The sequence below is a fragment of the Pan troglodytes genome, chromosome 8 (assembly GCF_028858775.2).
Source record: "Pan troglodytes isolate AG18354 chromosome 8, NHGRI_mPanTro3-v2.0_pri, whole genome shotgun sequence".
Classification (NCBI taxonomy): domain Eukaryota; kingdom Metazoa; phylum Chordata; class Mammalia; order Primates; family Hominidae; genus Pan; species Pan troglodytes.
The window spans coordinates 131537390-131559240 of NC_072406.2; the positions used below are offsets into that span (position 1 = coordinate 131537390).

The following is a 21851-nucleotide window of genomic DNA, read 5'->3' on the forward strand; positions in this document are numbered from 1 at the left end:
TCCTGGAATGGCACTATCAAGTCTGTGTGCATTGTGTTAGTCAGTCTAGGCTGGGCCCTGCTGCAGTAACATATTTGCCCCAAACCCTAAGTAGCTGAATACAGCAGAGGTTCATCTGTCACTCACCTGAAGTCCAATCAGATTGGGCCACCCTCCTCCATCTAACAGCTGCCCCATCTGGAGCCTTGAAAGTGAGTGCTAGGGGTTCCACACAGAGACTTTCCACTGCCTCTACTGGACAGATGTTCCTCAGTTTCACCCACAGTCTGCCAGCCAGAACCAGTCAATACAGAGACAAGTTAGTGTCAGGGGAGGCTGGGAAATGTGAAGTGCATGGATATTTGGTCAGCTCTAATATCTTCTGCTACACGCTGTTATAAAAAGTAAAGCTGGGTGCAGTGGTACATGCTTGTAGTCCCAGCTACTCAGAAGGCTGAAGCAGGAGGATTGCTTGAACCCAGGATTTCGAGGCTGCAGTGAGCTATGATTGTGCCACTGTACCCCAGCCTGGGTGACACAGCAAGACCTCATCTCTAAAAGTAAATACATGCATACATTAAAAATAATATATACACAAGGTAAAAATTTAAACAGCACAGAAGGATACACAATAAAACGAAAAGCTTCCCTCTTTGAGTAATCACTCCAGGCATGTTTTATTCATGCACAGGCTTTATTATTCTTAGCCAATGGGATCTTCCTGTACCTCTTATGGAGGAATGTTTTTCCCTTACATTGTAGATCTTTTTCTCCATCCAGACCTCTAGTCACACCCCTTTTTAAAGTTGGGCATCATTCTCCTGAAGAGATAAAGCATAATCCATATAGTCAGTCCCCATGGATGGAAATTGTTTTCCATCTTTAAACCACTACAGGGCCGGGCACGGTGGCTCACGCCTGTAATCCCAGAACTTTGGGAGGTCGAGGCAGACAGATCACTTGAGGTCAGGAGTTCAAGATCAACCTGGCCAACATGGCAAAACCCCATTTCTACTAAAAATACAAAAATTACCTGGGCATGGTGGTGGGTGCCTGTAATTCCAGCTACTTGGGAGGCTGAAGCATGAGAATCACTTGAACCTGGGAGGCAGAGATTGCAGTGAGCTGAGATCATGCCACTGTACTCCAGCCTGGGTGACAGAGTGAGACTTTGTTAAAAACAAAACAAAACAAACAAACAAAAAAACACTACAGACCAGTGGCACTTCCAGAGAATGGAAGTTTGCATCTTGGGATCTCATCCCAGGCCACCCCCAGCTGCCAGCCTTGTCGGGGGTGCAGGTGTGGGCAGTGCCATGGCATGTGGAGATGAGGCAGATGAGGCTAACTTCAGCCATCATTTCAGCTGTGGGCCTTCTTGGGTCCGAAACCTTCCTCCCCACTGCCAGCCGCTTCAGCAAGGACCCCTGGATGCTGCCTATGGAGCCTTGTCTCTGAAGGGACAGTGCTGGCGGGTTCTGCTCGGGGAAGAGGATCATGTGATTCACAAAGCTGGGCAGCACGTCTTTAAGGGCCTTCAGTTACGATGGCTGCACCTTCTTTAACTGTGCCCCATCCATGGCCCCGGCAGGGAGTTCCCACGATGTCACCTCCTGGAGCCCTTTCTCGGTGATCACCTGGGCAGATGTGGGAGAAAGGGGACAGCTGCAGCCATTGCAGCAGAAGCACAGTCCCCATGAGCTTGCTCATCCTTGGCTGCCATTTTGTCTCCTTTCCTCAAAAATAGCTGATGTTGATGCACCAGTTTTATGGCACAGCCAGTTCCCAGCCTGGCCCACGATGGCCGGGTTTCATGTGTGCCGCCTCCCTACGTGGAGAAGGATTACCTTCTGGTGTAATTTGCCCCTCCTGCCCCACCATGGCCTTGCTTCACAGAGCCTTGGGTGTCTGGACTCCACCAGCAGAGGACTAGACCCCCGTCTCTTGGTGGCCCCTTGCCAGGTGGACCAGTGTATTAGTCCATTTTCACACTGCTGATTAAGACATTACTGAGACTGAGCAATTTACAAAAGAAAGAGGTTTGATGGACTTATGGTTCCATGTGGCTGGGGAGGCCTCACAATCATGGTGGAATGTGAAAGGCACTTCTTACATGGCGGTGGCAAGAGAAGAATGAGAACCAAGTGAAAGGGGTTTCCCCTTATAAAACCATCAGATCTCGTGAGACTTATTCTCTACTATGAGAACAGTATAGGAGAAACTGCCCACAATTCAATTATCTCCCACCGGGTCCCTCCACAACACATAGGAATTATGGGAGTACAATTCAAGATGAGATTTGGGTGGGGACACAGCCCAACCATATCATTCTGCCCCTGGCCCCTCCCAAATCTCATGACCTCACATTTCAAAACCAATCATGCCTTCCCAACAGTCCCCCAAAATCTTAACTCATTTCAGCATTAACTCAAAAGTCCATACACAGTCCAAAGTCCCATCTGAGACAAGGCAAGTCCTTTCTGCCTACGAGCCCATAAAATCAAAAGCAAGTTAGTTACTTCCTAGATACAATGTGGGTACAGGCGTTGGGTAAATACAGCTGTTCCAAATGGGTGAAATTGGCCAAAACAAAGGGGCTACAGGCCCCATGCAAGTCAGAAATCCAGCAGGGCAGTCAAATCTTAAAGCTCTAAAATGATCTCTTTGACCCCATGTCTCACATCCAGATCATGCCGATGCCAAGACGTGGGTTCCCATGGTCTTGGGCAGCTCCATCCCTGTGGCTTTGCAGGGTACCGTCTCCCTCCTGGCTGCTTTCATGGGCTGGCATTGAGTGTCTGCAGGTTTTCCAGGCAAACAGTGCAAGCTGTCAGTGGATCTACCATTCTGGGGTCTGGAGGACAGTGGCCCTCTTTTGACAGCTCCTATAGGCAATGCCCCAGTAGGGACTCTGTGTGGGGTCTCTGACCCCACATTTCCCTTCTGCACTGCCCTAGCAGAGGGTCTCCATGAGGGCCCCGCCCCTGCAGCAAACTTCTACCTGAGCATCCAGGTGTTTTCACACATCTTCTGAAATCTAGGCGGAGGTTCCCAAACCTCAATTCTTGACTTCTGTGCACTCGCAGGCTCAACACCACATGGAAGCTGCCAAGGCTTGGGGCTTCCACCATGGCTCGAGCACTGCATTGGCCCCTTTCAGCCACAGATGGAGCAGCTGGGACTCAGGGCACTGGGCACCAAGTCCCTTGGCTGCACACAGCACGGGGACCCTGGACTCAGCCCGTGAAACCACTTTTTCCTCCTAGGCCCCTGGGCCTGTGATGGGAGGGGCTGCTGTGAAGACCTCTGACATGCCCTGTAGACATTTTCCCCATGGTCTTGGGGATTAACATTCAGCTCCTTGTTACTTATGCAAATTTAGGCAGCCAGCCTGAATTTCTCCTCAGAAAACGGGATTTTCTTTTCTATTGCATTGTCAGGCTGCAAACTTTCCAAACCTTTATGCTCTCCTTCCCTTACAAAACTGAATGCCTTTAATAGCACCTATGTCACCCCTTGAGTGCTTTGTTGCTTAGAAATTTCTTCTGTGAGATACCCTAAATCATCTCTCTCAAGTTCAAAGTTTCAAAAATCTCTAGGGCAGGGGTAAAATGCCAGCAGTTTCTTTGCTAAAACATAACAAGAGTCACCTTTGCTCCAGTTCCCAACAAGTTCCTCATTTCCATCTGAGACCACCTCAGCCTGGACTTTATTATCCATGTCACTTTCAGCATTTTGGGCAAAGCCATTCAACAAGTCTCTAGGAAGTTCCAAACTTTCTCACATTTTCCTATCTTCTGAGCCCTTCAAACTCTTCCAACCTCTACCTGTTACCGGTTCCAAAGTCATGTCTACATTTTTGGGTATTTTTTTCAGCAGTGCCTCACTCTTCTGGTACCAATTTACTCTATTAGTCCGTTTTCACACTGCTGATAAAGACATACGTGAGACTGGGCAATTTACAAAAGAAAGAGGTTTAATGGACTTACAGTTCCACATGGCTGGGGAGGCCCCACAATCATGGCAGAAGGTGAAAGGCACTTCTTACATTGCGGTAGCAAGAGAAGAATGAGAACCAAGTGAAATGGGCTTATCCTTATAAAACCATCAGGTCTGTGAGACATATTCACTACCACAAGAGCAGTATGGGAGAAACTGCCCCCATGAGTCGATTGTCTCCCACTGGTCCCTCCTACAACACATGGGAATTATGGGAGTACAATTCAAGATGAGATTTGGGTGGGGACACAGAGCCAAACCGTATCAACTAGGCACATCCTGCATGCAAGAGAAAGCCTTTACCAGGCCGTGTTCCACTTCCCAAAGCCCCACTGCCCCTCCAGCTCACCCTTACTTGGCCCTGTGAGAATGGCTCCCATACCCAAAAGGGCAAGTGAGCCCTGCTTTTCTGACTGGCCAAGAAGGCACCATCCAGTCTTCCCCAGCTGATGCACACATGTGCTTCTGTGGAGGAAGCACAGACGCCATTCTGTTGGATTCACTGGGAGGTCGGGGTGCTAGCCTGCCCTAACCCGCCTTGGCCTTCTCACCTTGATCCACTGAAAGGGAGGAGCAGGTGTGAGCCCCTTATCAGCCAAGGAGGCCGCAGGCAGGGTCACTGCAGAGGCCATCTGGGTGCAGGGGAGCAGGGTGAGGCTCCTCTGTTCCCTCACACCCCAGCTCCCAGGATCCTGAGGAGGGAAGCGGAAGTGAGTGGCCATTGTCACAACCTCCCCATGGCACTGTTCTTGTGCTCCCAGGTCAACCTGGCCTATGCCTACGAGACCAAGGATGCACTGTGCTTGGTCTTGACCATCATGAATGGGGGTGACCTGAAGTTCCACATCTACAACATGGGCAACCCCGGCTTCGAGGAGGAGCGGGCCTTGTTTTATGCGGCAGAGATCCTCTGCGGCTTGGAAGACCTCCACCGTGAGAACACCGTCTACCGGTGAGTGGAAGGCACCAAGGACTTCCAAGTCTAAGTCCGAGGGGGTGGGGCCGGCCCCTCCACACCCTCGGGCAGGTGGTTGCCATCGCTCTGGGAATCAGCCCTGGTCAGCACCAGGGGAGGGTGCAGAGTCAGACAGACTTTCCACTCCAGGAAGCTGGGGCCCCCGGCACTGAGGAAGCGAGGTGGGCCACCCTCTGGCCAGTGTTCTCCAGCCTCCAAAGTTTAGGGAAGCCAAGCAAGTGAAATGATGTTCCTGAAACTGACTGCTCCTTCAAGTCAAGGAGGACGGGCCATGACCACTGCTCCCTCCAGTCGCCTCCATCCCAGCAGCCAGGAAAGCTGGGAGGGGGCCTGGTGGCCGCTATCTGGGATCAGTCCTGGGAAGACTTGGGTCGGGTCACTGCCCACAAGCAGAATCGGAGTGGCCCATGGTCCCACTCCATGCTGTCCTCAGCTTGCTCTGGTCTTCACCCCCTCTCCCCACCCACCTCAATCCCAGAGGGACCTGGACATTGTAGGGCCAGGGGTCCAGATTCCACTCACAATGAGCAGTGCCCTTCAGATTTTTCTCCCAGTCCTTCTGAAAGAATTTTGAAAAATCTCTGTGATGCTGCATTTTAAGTAGACATTTGAAATATTCCATCATATTGAAATAGTGGCAATTTTTGATATATTGAAATTGAACAGTTACATTACACTCTTCAGGGGATCCAGTGGAATCTCTAGTTGCTGTAGCCAATTGATTTCCACCTGCATTTATCCAAAAAATGCACAGAAAGCTCTTTAGTGATGAGGAATTTTCTATCATTTCCTTCACTCTCTCCATCCCCCCAGAATGTTAATAATACATTTTTTTGCCTGAAAGTCTTTCACTGATTAGCATACATCTCTGAAACAAATATATAGATACATACAAGGGTTTTTGAAATTCTCCTTGACCGTAAGTCTCTAAGTGTTAAAATAACTTCTCTGGCCGGTTGCGGTGGTTCACACCTGTAATCCCAGCACTTTGGGAGGCTGGGGCAGGCGGATCACCTGAGGTCAGTGGTTCGAGATCAGCCTGGCCAACGTGGTGAAACCCTGTCTCTACTAAAAATACAAAAAGTAGCCGGATGCGGTGCCATGCACCTGTAGTCCCAGATACTTGGGAGGCTGAGGCTAAAGAATCGCTTTAACCTGGAGGTTGCAGTGAGTCAAGCTCACCACTGCACTCCAGCCTGGGCGACAGAGTGAGACTCCGTCTCAAAATAAAATAAAATAACTTCTTCTGTCGAGTTGCCATTGTAATTAGTAGTAGATCTCATTTCTAATCAGTCCTTTGGAAGCAGGGGTTTTGACATCTGGAGTGGGTCGCTACAGTCATACTCGGGAGGGGAGGAGGCTGCTTTTCTTCTGTAACTTGGGAGAAGAGGTATTGAGAAAGGGCAGATGGGAGGGAGATCCCAAAAGATGCCAGGACAGAGCATCCTGATGTGAAGAAATCCAAACCCTTCAAACTGCGGACAGGAGGGAACCCCCTGCTCGGTCCTGGCAGACCCCGACACGCAGCCCAGTTTGAAGACCTTTGCAGTGGAGCTCATCTTGGGACCAAGAAGGTTTTGAAAACAAGAAAGAATGGTCTTGATGACATGCCCTTCCCCCCATACCATCCCCCCATTTATGTTTCTGTTTTGTTTTCATTCAAATGAAAAGAGTCAAAATTTTCCCTAAGGGTTGAACAAAGAATTCTCTACTTGATTGCCTTTTATTTAAAAAGAAAAAAGAAAGCCCTCCAAGTTCCAGCTCGTCTTCTTCCGGGGGAAAGAGAACCACAGTGCCTCCTCCCTGGCTGTGACCACTCACCACGGCCTCTCTTTGGGCTCAGTTCTGGCCAGTGCCCACTAGTGAGCTGCCATGCTAGCCTGGTGGCAGCCGGCTTGTTGAGATGATGGCTGCTGCCCTTATTTGGAATTGTTAACACATCAAAAGAATGCCATTTAAATAACAGCAACAAAAGTATTTTATGATAAATAAGGATACACAAACACCAATTATCATTTGATGAGGCTCACTGGCTGGATTTGGGTACATTAACCACTCCGCCTGAGGACAGCTGCCATCAGTTAAATAAACAAAGCTGGGTGGTTGAGAACTGGAGCCTCCATCCAGATCCTGTGTACTGTTTGCCCCATGGCTTAACTGAGTTGCACACACTCTCCTGTTGGCTGTTCTTTTACCCATAGAGAAGACCTTTTCCTATAAAAGCAGCTCCTCTGCTGGCTCTCCCCCCATCCTGGGAATGCAGAGGCTCCCTTACTTGTGAGCAAGATCCTGTCATCAAGAGAGGAGACATTAGGGACAGGATAAGGCAGCCACACCTATGCCATGCCCCGTAGCTGTTCTTTCTCCCAGGCTGTAGCATAGCTGGTGTTGGGGGATATGCCAGTCTCCTGCAGGCCCCATCCCAAAGGGGGTCTTTTTCCTGTGCCCCCACCTTCTCCCCTTTGATCCTCTCTTCCCAATTGCACAGCTCCCTTCATTCCAGGCCCTGTTCTGCCTTCAGGGCTTCCTGAGACCTGCAGGGTCTTCTCAGCCTTGGAGTATCCTCAGACCTGCAGTCATTGATATGTGAACAGGGGCCATGACTGGCCTTTTCCTAACTTTCCCAGTCACCCTCCAGGACTGGAAAATGCCTGTGGCAAACGGCAGTGTTGCTTTAAATTACTGGAAGGAGAAAAATTAGCTGAAGATCATTTTGACTCAAACCAGACAGCCTGAGCCAGGAGGTGGGAAGGAAACACACTGTGGCCACTCAGGCCTGATTAGCCCGAGGGGTCGACCCAGATGCCAGTGCATCCTACCTGCCCAGAATGCCCACACTCTGATGCTTGTTGTTTTTCCTTTCAGAGATCTGAAACCTGAAAACATCCTGTTAGATGATTATGGTAAGTCTTTTCCTTCTCGGTAGCTGAGGCGAGCATTGCAACCCAGAGAAAGCAAAGGGCCTCCCAGGGATTCTCAGAGCGGGCTGGGGAAGCTGACCACGGGCCCCACTCCCACTGCTCAGTGCTGGGTACCTGGGGAAGGGGGAAAGCTGGGAGCGTGAACAGAGCTCCTGCTTGGTGAACAGGCAGTGTTCAGAGAGACTTTGAAATTCAGAGTTTTTGAAATTCCCTTTGACCATAGGCTCTTAAGTGTTAAAATAACTTCTGGCTGGGCGCAGTCTCTACAGCGCACTGAACAAGGAGTCCAGAATTTCAGAGATGCTGGGCAAATACTTAACTTCCATCAAGTTCTCCACCTCTCATCTTGTTTGTAAAATGGAAACAAAGCGTCCTGCCCTGCCCTGCCCACCCAGAAGGAAGAGGGTGGTGGAGAGGGTTCTACGTGACAGCTTGAGAGGGAATTGCTTGTCAGTCTAGCCAGCTGTAAATGTCTCAGGCATTACGTTTGTGCATTACCATCATTATTTTCTCTTGGCTGTGGACACTGAATAATAAGAACAACCACAGTACCCCTCACAGCTGTTTAGCCTCACACCTGGAAAATAGTTCCTATACCTTCTTTTTTTTTTTTTGAGACAGAGTCTCACTTGCTCAGGCTGGAGTGCAATGGCGTGATCTTGGCCTACTGCAACCTCTGCCTCCCAGGTTCAAGTGATTCTCCTGCCTCAGCCTCCCAAGTAGCTGGGATTACAGGTGCACGCCACCACACCTGGCTAGTTTTTGTATTTTTTTTTTTTTGAGATGTAGTTTTACTCTTGTTGCCCAGGCTGGAGTGCAGTGGTGCAATCTCAACTCAGTGCAACCTCTACCTCCCAAGTTCAAGCGATTCTGCTGCCTCAGCCTCCCAGGTAGCTGAGATTACAGGCATGTGCCACCACACCCTGCTAATTTTTGTATCTTTGGTAGAAATGGGGTTTTGCCATGTTGACCAGGCTGGTCTCAGACTCCTGACCTCAAGTGATCTGCCCTCCTTGGCCTCCCTAAGTGCTGGGATTACAGGCGTGAGCCACCGGTTTCCACACCTTTGATCTGACTAGATCTTCCCACCTGCACAGAGAAGGGCAAGACAGCATCTCTGTGCCCATTTAACAGATGACAAAACTGAGCCTCAGGGGAGCCATCCTGCCAAAGTCACCCAGCAGCATCAGTGGGGAGCTGAGGTCAGAAACTGGGTCTCCTCCCACCAGGCAGCCCTCCCACCAGGCTGCCAGAACCTGGCAGCCCCCAGTAGAGGGAGGGGAGAAACCGGGTCGCTGATGACCTGAAGAGAGGTCTGCATGGGATACTGCCCTGTGGAGGGGCGGTCGGAGGGCCCAGGGCTGCCGCCCCTCTCTGGATGTGCCCGGTGCCTCCCTTGGTCTAAGAACCAAGCCCACACTGCTCCTCTGCTATCCTGACTGTCAGCCCCCACCGAGCCAGGGAGTCCACACGGCTCCAGCCTGGCGGGATCTCGACACTGGCCCTTGCTGACATCTAGGCTGGAGGGGTGGGGGTGGGGCCCTGGTGTCCATAGGCAGGGAAGGGAAGGGGACGTGTTCCTTCCTGCGGGGTAAGTTGTGGCCGCAACCCTGCCCAGGTGGGCCGTGGGAGGGACAAAGACCGAAGTGGAGCTCAGCTCGGCGTCTCCCGCTCTGGGGGGTCAGTCCTGGGCTGTGAGCTGGGATTCATCTCCAGGCTCTGCCAGGTCAGACCAGACGTTTTCCCTTCTCGTTTCTCTAAAGTGAAAAACAACCAATCTCCAGAGACCAACAAGGCAGGCCGGGGAGCTGCTTCCCAAATCGTTTTATAATTTTTTCCCCTTAAGCAAATTGTTGCATAATGCCAGAAGAACCTCACATTTTTCCCATGAAGTAATCCCAGAACCAAGCCAAGATTCTCTGACCTCAGCCTTCCAGGAAGCCCATTCAGCCTTTGACTAGGCAGGTCGGTCAACGTCCAGCCGGGTCCAGGCATCCTATTGCATCTTTATGTTCCACTCCTGAAGAGTGGGCATTTTCCTGTGTCCTCCCACACCTGCACTCTCCCAAGGCTCTTGCGGTCACTCTGAGATGGCAGATTGGGGTCCCTCTTGTCCTTGGACAGATGAGAATGCCGAGAGCTCGTATGCCTTGCCCAAGGGCACACAGCAAGGCCGGGTGCCCATGCGGCTGTCCCAGGGACCCACTGACCCTGCTGTCCCCCTCAGGCCACATTAGGATCTCAGACCTGGGCTTGGCTGTGAAGATCCCCGAGGGAGACCTGATCCGCGGCCGGGTGGGCACTGTTGGCTACATGGGTGAGTGCTGGGCTGCCTGTGTCAACGCACCTTGAGACCCACCACCTGCTCACCGCCGGCTGAGCCCCCAGAGCCTGCCCGCAGAGCCTCTCGCCTCTTCATGCACTGCTGATCACACACAGAGTCACAGTCTCTGCAGGGCTGCTGGGGGGCGGCCTTAGCCAGGGGGCGGGGGAGCACAGGGGCCCAGATGTGATGACTGCTCTGAGCTCTCTGCACTCCTAGGCCCCCAGCCCCACCTGTGTCCAAAGCCAAGCCACTCTTAGGGGTCGGGGCCTGGCATACAGTGCTGCTAGGGGAGGCCACATTGAAGCAGGGGTCTGGGAGGAGAGGCCTTTGAGAGGAAGGAGGTAATTCACAAGAGCCCGCAAATGAGAGGCGCGCACAGCTGCTGTGTCACCAAGCATGATTCCAGTAGAGAGCAGCCTTGGGCTCCTGCCACCTTTCCTCAGTCTGCTCTGAGACCAGCGTCCTGGGGGTTGCAGGGAAGAGACCCAGAGTTAAGTCCTGTGCCCTAGAATCCCCCGTCCAATTGGGGGCACGCCCTGGGCTTCCTCCTGTGCATTTCACACACCTACCCTCCTTCCCCTGAGAGGCGCGTGCCCGGGGAGCAGGCATGCTACCGCCCTCCAGTCAGGCTGGTACCGACAGCAGCTGCACAGGAGGTGTGCCTTGTCTCTGGTGCCAGAGGGTCCTTTTCAGATTGCATGACATTTGGCAACCTGTGGGGTGTGTGTCTGTGTGTATGTGAGTGTGTGTGTGCCCACGTGAATGCTGATCGATGATTGATAGGGAGGTAGGCGGGTGGGCGGGTGGATGGATGGATGGATGGATGATGGATGATGGATGGGTGGATGATAGATCTGCCTACCTGTGTGTGCATTTGCCTGGGTCTCCTTTTGCAGAGTGTTCCATGCATCTGTCTGCCCCGGCTCTTGTGTGCAAACCAGCACATGTGTGGATGCATTTCCCTCCAGACATACGTGCTGATGCTGCAGAACTATCTTTTCTGTATTTCTATGGTAAATCTGTCATTCGGTTTATCAAAGTGGTACAGAAGACATAGCAAGAGATTGTTTGAATTACAGATAAATTTAAGATCATCTTTAATTTGGGTAGATACACCTTTATTCATTGAAACAAATATACTGATAGCACCTGTTCTGTGCCAGGTGTCATATTGTTACGATAGTGAATAAAGTAGCTCATGTTCTAGGCGAGGGGACATCAAGAGTGCAGGACACCTCCATCCATGGTGGTCAGAGTTCTAAAGCTACAGTCAAAGTCCTTCAGGGGCACAGAGGAGAGTCATCAGGGCAAGCTCCCTGGAGGGGGTGGTATTCACAGCAGTTGGTGGGGTAAGAGTTGGTGGTGGCCATGAAACTCCAGGCCTTCTGTGAGCAGCACCACCGGCTGTCTCCCTCCTCCTCACTCCTCTCTCCTCTCCTCTGCCCCCAGCTCCAGAGGTCCTGAACAACCAGAGGTACGGCCTGAGCCCCGACTACTGGGGCCTTGGCTGCCTCATCTATGAGATGATTGAGGGCCAGTCGCCGTTCCGCGGCCGCAAGGAGAAGGTGAAGCGGGAGGAGGTGGACCGCCGGGTCTTGGAGACGGAGGAGGTGTACTCCCACAAGTTCTCCGAGGAGGCCAAGTCCATCTGCAAGATGGTGAGCTCCTGGTGGCCAGATGCCACCCTCAAGCTGGTGGCTCCCCTCCCTGGGCCTGGCCCCAGTCTGTCCCCAGAACAGCAAACAGGCTGAAGGGACAGGGGTCTGAGCATAGGGGTGGGGGTTGCAGCCCACCAAGCTAGAGTTGAGGGCACTCCTTGCTGTGGACTGGGGTGGTCAGCGGAGACTTCCAGGAGAAAGCCTGGGTGGGGCAGGGACACCCAGGAACCCAGGGAAGAGGGGTGAGGGGAACAATGTGGAACACCCTCACATCCAGCCTGTGGGGGGGTCCACACAGGGCGGAGAAGAGATGGTCTGAGCTGGTGCCCCAGACACAAAGCAACCTTGGGCCAAGCCCCGGCCCCTGCCCTTGGGCCTCCTGCTCCCTCCACCTCTGGATCCTAAGGTGTTGGTTTAAGACGAAGGGCTACAGGGGGTGGGGGCAACGATTTCAGTCTTTGAACATCTTATAACAAAGTTTTCCACCACTAGATGGACTGCTGGTCACGCCAGCCTGGCTCCTGCATGACAGGGTCTAGGGGTAGTGAGGTCAGACCCACCCAAAAGCTGGGTGGGTGGGGCCAGAAGGGGGGACTGGAAGCCAGATAAGGAGTGACAGGAGCCATTGGAAGTGGGGGATATGGGAGTGGAGTCCGCCCGTGCACCCCTGCCACTGGGCCGCCCCATGCCGGCCCTCAGGCCCTTCCCTGGGAACCAGGACTAGCGGCTGGCTTTGTGGGGAGATGGCCACTTCCTGCTGCTGCCTGGCTCTCAGCCCCCAAGTCCAGCCCATGCCCCCTTGGGGCCCTCCTCCTTATGGTCCCCAGCACAGCTGTGCTGGCACCCCCACTGCAAGCAGCTGCCCTCTAATGCCAGCCTCACAGGGACAGGAGGGGCCGGAGCACCCAGCTCCACAATTGCCAGCCCACAGACTTCCTCTTCTCTCCCTGGAGCCACAGATGTACCCCGTATCCCATGTACCCGGAGCCACAGATGGGCAAACTGAGCCTGGGAGGGGGGAACCACACTTCCCACCCCTCTACATCTGCAGGGACTTTTGGGGCAGATTCAGCATGTGCATTGACAACCCAGGCAACTCCCGGAGTTTAGGAAGCAGCAGGCCTGGGAGTTGATTAAAAGTCGCAATGCTTCTGCTCAGGAAGACCTGAGATCTGCGCCGCAAGCGGCCCCAGGAGGGTCTGGCTCGGCTCCTCACCCCAGAGGCCCCTCTCCTGCAGCCAAACACCTCTGCTTGGCCCCTTCCTGTCACCAACCTCATCCTCACATCACAGAGCTGTGGGAAGAAGTCCTGTGTGTACGGCAGACACACGCCCTAACCCCACAGCTGTTGGCCCGCCGTGCAGCTGGGGCCTCAGAGAAAGCCACATGGTCATCGCAGCCAGGGCTAGGGTGGGGGGACCGGAGGAGCAGTGCAGCACTGGTCGGGTAAATGGAAATGTGGGTGTGAGCCATACTTGGCTGTCTCATTGGGAGATATCTGTCAGGTGCGACAAAACGAGACAAGGGAAAGAAGAAGGGGTCAGACAGCCGTGGGCAGAGCATCACCAAATGTCCCAGGTCAGGGCCAGGCAATCAGAGAAGCAGGTCTTGAGAGATCTCAGCAGGGATATGGGACGTACTAAGAGGATGACAAGGCGGAGAGGGTCCCAGTCCCACCCCCAGACCCAGACACCCACCTTGGCCCCTGGCTTTGGAGCTGGGATCTCCTGCTGCAGCCTGGAGCAGGGTGCTGCTGTCCCTCTGCTGCCCCCTGGTGGACACTGAGAGAAAGCCTGCTGCTCCCGGAGGACCTGTCCCGTGGGTACAAAACCACTGTCCTCTGGAAGCCTCTGGCCTTGCTGCGGCTTCCCTTACAAATGATCTTGGGTCTTGGGAGTCTAGTCTTAGGCCTCCTTCACGCCCTTGACTGCAGCATCTCCGGCATCTAGGCCTACCTTGTCCCCTCCAGCTGGTGGCAGCTCCGGACACTGCAGAGCCTGACTTGCCAGGAGACCTCGCAGGTCCTGGGTTCAGAGGGCTATTTCTAGGCTCTGGTGGCTCCAGCCCTGCCTGCCTAAGAGGGTCCCTCCACAATCAGTGAGGAAGCCGGTCTCTGGCCCCCAGGTCTGTCCCCCATTCTACCTTAGCAGCCGCAGAACCCACTCCCCCTCTTCTGGAGCCCAGAAATTCACACATCTCACCGCTTTGTCTCCTGAGCCCAGTCCATGGGCCCAGACCTCAGCCTCCATCTTCCCCAAACCCCTGCTCAGTCCCAGCACTGGGCCTTAGCCCCCCTCCAGCTCCCTCTTGCCCTTCAGCCGTCTTGGTCTCACTTGTCCTTCCAGCCCATCTGTACTCCTCCTCCAGGAAGCCTGCTCTGCCTGCCCCACCCATCCCAGCTCACACCTTCTCTTCCTCTCACTTCTCCTGGTGTCCACCTGATAGCATGATTGCAAACTCTTTACCTGACCATGTGACTGCAAACTGTTGACTGGATGCCAGGGTTTCAAATGGCAGCATATAGGCGGGTGTTCAACCTGCACACGGTTTTTCAAAAGAAGTAAATGGTAGGTTCATTGCCAAGATTTAGAAATGAGATTTCATGTAATAACCTGGATTTTCTGGCTTCTCTTGAAAAGCAGAAGCCCCAGGCCCTGGCTGCCGTCCCACCTGGCAGGAGCTGACACATAGCCTGGCCCAGCCCACCCAGCCCACCCCTCGCCTTTCTCATCCTCGTTTGTGCCACCTTCCTGGCCAGCTGCTGCAGCCCCTGCAGAAGGAGACTTGCCTCTGAGGGACTGCTTAGAACAGTGCAGCACCTGGGCCCAGCCCAACCCAGTGCCTTGAGCCTTTGTTGAACAGTGAAGCCCCCAGAGAGAGAAGCAGAGGCATGAGCGCCAGACTCTGAGCCGCCAGCCTGGCGGTCCGTGGGGGCATTAAGGGGCAACACTGAGCGACTGAGTGCTCTGCTTTGTCCTTTCAAGGGTGGAACCTGGTGCTGGCCCTGATGCCACCTTCGATTCCTTTGTTAGGGGGGCAGTCCCCTCCAGACCCTGAGCCCCAAGAGACCAGTCTGGCTGCTCACTCTCCCCGGCGTCCCCAGCCGGTGCAGTGCCTGCCCCACAGGGACCAGCAGGAAGTGTACATGGGATGAATATGAGCAAAGCACACGGGGCATTGGGAAAAGACAAGGCTGGGCCCCTACCCCATGCAGTCTGCTCCTCTGGATTTTAGCCTCAAAGCAGACACTTAGTAGACACCAACTGCGTACAGCTGCAGCGCTCAGTAAGGCAGAGGAGAAGAGAGAATCACGAGGCTGGGGCACTGGGAGTTCAGGTCAGGGGCCGGGGCCCTGCGGTCGTGTGGCTGGCCATGGCTAGTCAAGGCCCCCTGCGCGGGTCTAGCCCTCTGGCCTCATTCATAGCCTCATCCCGTCTCACCTGGGTGTCTGCTCCCAAAGACTCTTCCTCTCCTAGTAACCTTCCTGCCTCGTGGTTCTGATGAAGACACTCTCCTACCTCAACCATCCCTGGCTCCTTCTACCTCCAGATGAAAATCCCGCCACCTGACCTGGCCTTCAGGATCCTCCATCATCTCTCCCTGACCAGCCCCCTCCCCTTGACCCATCTCTGCACCCTCCTCCCGCTTTCTAAGTCAAACGTGTTTTGGGTGTTCCCCAGACACACCCTGCATGTCCTGCCACTCTGCTTTGCTGGTGCAGTTCCCTCTACCTGTATACCCCTCCCCCTACCCACACCTTGAAAGCCTATTTGTCCTGCAAGACTCAACTTAAATACCTCTTCCCCATGCAGCAGCCTGACCTCCAGCTGGCAGCCAGTCATGCCCCCTGCCCCCGGGGTGCCCGATCTGTATCACCTTGATGCGTCCTCTGAGCATGATTAGCCCCCCATGAGTCTGAGCATTCCTAGAGGCCAAGTGCCTCAGTGGTGCCTTCTCTGTCAGGAAGGGGCTTGCACCCAGGAGGTACAACTCTGCAAATTAGCTGAGTATGTGTACGAGACAGAGCTATTGATGCAGTCCTTGCCTTTTGTTGCTTACCCTACACAGAAGAGGTGATAGTGACTCGACACCCATTAATGAGTGCCCACCATAACCCAGGAATGAGGTCTGTAATCCTGAGAGAAACAAGATTCCTGCTCTCCTGTCCCATCAGGCATCTAGCCAGGCTGTGAATGTGTGAGCAGAGATGCACGCCAAGACTCAGAGGCAGCCCTGAAGCAAGACCTTTGCAGGGTGGGGCAGCGTGTCTTGGGTTCCTAGGCATGGTGCAGACACTGTGGAGGCAGGAGGTCCGGACAGGAGGAGAGGCCCAGGGGACGTGGCTTCATGGGGCTCTCTGTTTCAGCTGCTCACGAAAGATGCGAAGCAGAGGCTGGGCTGCCAGGAGGAGGGGGCTGCAGAGGTCAAGAGACACCCCTTCTTCAGGAACATGAACTTCAAGCGCTTAGAAGCCGGGATGTTGGACCCTCCCTTCGTTCCAGACGTGAGTAGCCTCCCCCAGCCCCCAGCAGCTCCCTTCACAGGGTACCCAGGGCTGCCCCCGAGTGCTGCCTCACAGTGAGCTGGTGCAGAGTGTGGGGCACATCGTGTCTTTGTGGGGACCAGAGTCCCCTCCCGGCCACTCCTCACCTAAGCTGCAGATGAACTTCACGCCAGGCAGTGCAGAAGAGGCGTGGGCCAGGGAGCCCACATTGGCTGTCCAGAGACTTGGGCACTTTCCCAGGTCTGGGGGTCCTGGACAGATTCCTTCTAAGCGTCAGTTTCCTCCCTGTCCAGTGAAACCAGTAACACTCATGCCTCCCACCTGCCTGGGAGATTTGAGGGTGAAATGAGAACTGAATGGGGAATGCTTTCAAGAGCATTGACGGCCACTACATTCAGTTCATCTTGACCAGCATGCATGCATTGAGCACTACTGTTGACGCCAGGTTCTGGGCCAGGCAGAAACATAAGAGGCCCCTCCCCCAGCAGCTCACATTGCAGGGAGTTGCATCTTCCCAGGAGGTCCCCAGGTCCCCCAGTCGGTGTGTGAGGCAAGATTCCAGCTGAGGTAGAATTGTCCTTGAAAGTCCCCTACATGGTCTATAAATCATGAGCTCTCAGCTGGATCAGAGGCCCAAGAGAGGCAGACCAGGCAGAGGCTGGGTGATCTGTGCGGGATACGTGCTGTGATTCCGGGGCCTGCTCTGTTTAAAGTCAGGGAGTCAGAAGCCAGGAAGGCCTGCTGTGCTTCGGCTCCTGCCACGCTCCCGTGGATGACCCCTTGCCGGCAGTGGGGACTGGGCCGGGGACTGTGGAGGCCGTGGGAGCAGCAGTGTGCTGCAGGCGAATGACTGCATCTCCAGAGAGCTCATGTGCACCTCTCTTCCCAATTCCGTGTCCAATGGCTTTGCGTCAGTAGCTTACAGTAGATCCCGGTGGTAGCATCTGCACAGCAGCAATTTGCAAATGCTACAAATCAGGGCCTCCGCGTCCCCCTCTCCCAGAACCAGTGGTTATCACTTACCAGTACCGCCCTGAGTGGAGGCGGGTGGGGACCGTCCTTGGAACTCTGGCACCCCCTGTACATGGGGATCCCCTGGTCCTCTGGGACAGAAGGTGGCTTGGGAAGCTGCTAGGTGCGCATCAGTGTCCATGGCAACCACACCACAGACCCCGTCTGGCCAGGGATGGCATCAGTGTGATGGATAATCAGGGAATGCTTTTTGGAGAAACACGGGGGCCACTGAGAATATAAAGAGTAGGCCGGGCACGGTGGCTCATGCCTGTAATCCCAGCACTTGGGAAGGCTGAGGCAGTCGGGTTAGGAGTTTGAGACCAGCCTGACCAACGTGGTGAAACCCCATCTCTACTAAAATACAAAAATTAACCAGGCTTGGGGGCACACACCTATAATCCCAGCTACTCGGGAGGCTGAGGCAGGAGAATCGCTTGAACCCAGGAGGCAGAGGTTTGCAGTGAGCTGAGATTGTACCACTGCACTCCAGCCTGGGCGACGGAGCGAGACTGCATCTCAAAAAATAAAAAGTGAAAGTCACTGAATGCTGCAAACTCAATCTGCAGATGAGCTTGAGCAGGCAGGGGGAGGATGGTAATCACAGCATTGCTCTCGACCCTGGCTGCCTGGCGAACCGCCTGGGGAGCATGAACAACACTCGCCTTGGATGCAGTCCCTAGGGAGTCTGGGGTAAAACTCGGGCTTCAGGAGTTTTGAAACCTCCCCAGCTGATTCTAGCGTAGAGCCAGGGTTGAGAGTCACTATTATGGGAAGTGCCACATGCAAGGAGTGTGTTGTTTATTTGTTGTTTGTTTTTAGTGTCAAGGGCTTTGGGAGTGGCCACTCCTTGGTGTTCCAGGAAACCACATAGCGTTGAGTGCATGAACATCACGGTTGTGCCATTGGGCTGATGTCCGAAATTGGAGAGGATGTGGGCATCCAGACTGGGGGTGTGGCAAAGGTTTGGAACCCGGGTGGCCATCCTTGTGGCCTCTGGGCTACCTATTGCTATGGTGATGGGCTGAGATTAGTCATGGCATTGGAACTATTCCTCTACCTTCCAGCACTCTCCAGGTCCCATGCCAGGCCCCAAGGGAGATCCCATGGCACACAAAACAGTTGGCTGTTTCCAGTCTGAAGAGGAGCAGGGGTGTCAGCAAAACCCCTTAAATAGAAGTAGAAATACGAGTCACAAGAGAAGAGAACAGGCAGCCTCCGGGAAGATGGGAGAGTAGCGGGGCCTCCGTGCGTGCACCCAGGCATGGCTGGAGAAAAGCGCTCCAGGCCCCGGAAGCAGCATGTGGAAGGAGGCGGCTCTGAGGGTCAGAGCGACCAACTGTCCTGCTTTGCCTGGGACTGTCCTGCTTTTAGCACTGAAAGTCCTGTGTCCTGGGGAGACAGGGACAGTTGGTCACCCTGGGAGTGACCCTGGCCACTTCGAATCAGGGCATTAGGAGGATGAGGTAGCAGAGCCCCGCAAAGCGCACAGCCTGACAAGGTGCACAGAGCAGCCCACCGGTGCCCTCCTGCCCCAGCCGTTTACCCTGTGGCCCAGGGCCTCTGTTCCTGGCATCCGAGGCCTCAGGTGAGCAAAGGTTGCAGGCCCTGGAGTGCGAAGCCGCTGTGAGCTGGGGACTTGGCCTTTTCCCCACTGGCCCTCCCCAGGCTGCACGCCAACCCCCCAGTCATCCCTGCCAGCCCCCCACAGTCATCCCGCCCCCCACAGTCTTCCCTGCCAGCCCCCCACAGTCTTCCCTGCCAGCCCCCCACAGTCGTCCCTGCCAGCCCCCCACAGTCGTCCCTGCCAGCCCCCCACCATTGTCCCTGCCAGCCCCCCACTGTCATCCCTGCCAGCCCCCCACAGTCATCCCATCCCCACACCACTGTTGGGGCTGCTGCCACATTCCTAAACCACGAGCACTGTGAGTGACATCATCTTTTTCACTTCCATTGACTCTTTTTTTAAAATAAAAATCAATGTATTTTAAAAGGAAACCTTTCCAAGGAAGTAATAGCCATGAAAGAGGGGTTTGGGTGTGCCAGGTAACTTTCTGTTCCATTACAGATTTTTCAAATACGCTCATTTCTTAACATTCCTCTGCAAGCCACCCAGGGCCAGCTTCGTGAGCTTGACCTGGCACCCCCTAGGGCACCCTGGGTCCCCACACCTGGCTCAGTGCCCTCTGTTGCCATCTTAAAATTCTAAATGTGGAACATGGACCCTGCGTTTTCATTCTGCGCTGAGCATGTGAATGATGTGGTCTTGCTTCCAGCTAAAAGTCCGCTGAGTTCCACGGTGGCGTGCACCCCGGGCTTTGGGAACTAGAGAAGGGTCGCAGCTCTGCAACTGGACACCCCTGCCCGCACCCCTGATTCCGCCCACGTGCACTTGGGCCCATGGTTTGCTTTGCTGGGGACAGCATGGCCTTGAGCCTTGAGCTAGAGACCAGAGCAGACTGGAGGGGAGAGTCCCAGAAAGTGCCGAGCCCTGAGACCATTGCTAGAACCTTCCTGGCATGGCGGAGCCCATGCTGAGCCGGTGCACTGATTCACAACCTTCGTATTAGCCAAATGTCAGAAGACTATAAGCAGGAGGTAGCCTCTACCCTCCAGTGACAGATGTGTCACCAGGTCTGGGGATCCCTTCACACCCCACCTGGGGCTGTCTCTATAAAGGCCTCATCTCCAGAGGCTCTGGGAAGCCTCCCCGCACCAACCTTGAACTCTTAGAGGGCAGGGTCCACCCAGGTTCATCTCTGCCCTGGCATAGAGCAGGCCCCCAGTGCACAGCTGAGGGATGAGTAAGGCAAAAGATATGCCTACCATAATAATACCAGCTCCCAGTTACGGGCGCCAGGCTCGGTGGCCAGCACTGACAGCAGCCCCATCGCCCAGGTGCCTCGTTGTCCCCATTTTGCCGGTAAGGAAACAGGACATAGGCCTCAGGGGATATGAGACTTCCCCAAAGTTCCTAAGCCCCACAGCTGGGACTCTAGCCCACGTCTGTCCAGTATGGGTAAGGGAGTGATGGCAGGAATGAGCCCTGGGCTGGGCACCCAGGTGCCCCGAGCTCCTGTGTCACCCCAGCCAGGGTCCCCGTCATGGATCTGAGAGAGGGCTGCACTGTCATCTGGAGGGGTCGCAAAAAAAACCACAGGCCATCATCTGAGGTGGACAGGAAGCCCAGCCAAGCCACTGGGGCCGACCCCTCCCCTGGACTCACCTGCCTCTGAGCCACACACCCTCCAGCCACTACCCATAGCAGTTCTGGGGGTGTGTCCTGGGAAGACTCCCTTCTGCTCCCCAAAACCCCAAGGCCTGGCTCGGGGCCACTGGAGCCGCAGGCGGGACATATGTGTGACCAGCCCTCTGCTCCTGGCAGCCCCGCGCTGTGTACTGTAAGGACGTGCTGGACATCGAGCAGTTCTCCACTGTGAAGGGCGTCAATCTGGACCACACAGACGACGACTTCTACTCCAAGTTCTCCACGGGCTCTGTGTCCATCCCGTGGCAAAACGAGGTGAGCAGGGCAGGCCACTTGCTTTGGTCTGGGTGGGAGGGAGGGACTGATGGGGGGAAGGAGGCGTCGGGAATATGAGTTTGGCGGCAGGAGGCTGAGCGCATGGTTTCTGTTTTCTCCATGAAGGCAGCACACAAAAGCTGTCAGTGGCCAAGTAGGGAGCTGTAGCCACCACGGGCCAGTCATTGACGGGGAGCCTCGCCCAGCCCCTGAGACCTGGAGGGCGTGTGGCTCAGGGGCAGGTGAGGCCAGGGGAGGGAACCCCAGTGGCTTTGCTGCTGGGCTTCCTGACTGCCCCAGTTGACGGCCTGTGTTTTGTTTTCACGGCCCCTCCAGATGATAGAAACAGAATGCTTTAAGGAGCTGAACGTGTTTGGACCTAATGGTACCCTCTCGCCAGATCTGAACAGAAACCACCCTCCGGAACCGCCCAAGAAAGGGCTGCTCCAGAGACTCTTCAAGCGGCAGGTGAGACACCCATGCCTGGCCAGTCCTGGCATCAGCCCCGAGACCCCTGGCTCACTTCCATGGGAAACGAGAAGACCCACAGTAGAGACCCTTGGAAGGCTTGGAAGTCTGGGGCAGTAGCAGCTTGGAAGGGCAACTGATTATGTCCAAGGCCCCTGATACCCACGGCAGCTGATGGGATCCCCGGGGAGAAGGGTAGGGCCGGCCCAAATTCACCCTCCCTCTGGGTTCCTCTGCCTTGACACTGTTGGCGCCTGGGGCCGGTTAATTCCTTGTCACGGTGCCATCCTGTGCATCACAAGACGTGGGGCAGCAAGTTTGGCCTCCACCCACCAGATGCAGCAACACCCCATCCCCCAGTCGTGAGAGCCCATAAAGGAGCCAGACATTGCTGAATGTCCTCAGGGGCACAGTCACCCCTGGTTGAGAGCCACTGCCCTCTCTGGCCCTTACGAAGCCTCAGTCATATAAAGACTGAACATCATA

General features: G+C 54.7%; 1 protein-coding gene across 9 annotated transcripts in view; it reads left to right on the plus strand.

Moving 5' to 3' along the window:
* Positions 1-21851, plus strand: part of GRK5 (G protein-coupled receptor kinase 5) — a 250667-nt gene that overhangs the window by 226955 nt on the left and 1861 nt on the right. For 7 of the 9 annotated variants that reach the window (XM_016919477.4, XM_016919479.4, XM_063782180.1 and 4 more), the window contains 7 exons: positions 4740-4930; positions 7820-7857; positions 10103-10192; positions 11651-11859; positions 16226-16363; positions 20760-20897; positions 21234-21365. In XM_016919477.4, coding sequence (XP_016774966.1) covers positions 4740-4930; positions 7820-7857; positions 10103-10192; positions 11651-11859; positions 16226-16363; positions 20760-20897; positions 21234-21365 — 936 coding nt within the window. The remainder of the gene's footprint in view (positions 1-4739; positions 4931-7819; positions 7858-10102; positions 10193-11650; positions 11860-16225; positions 16364-20759; positions 20898-21233; positions 21366-21851) is intronic. The other 2 variants (XM_016919478.4, XM_063782177.1) reach the window with 1 other exon arrangement.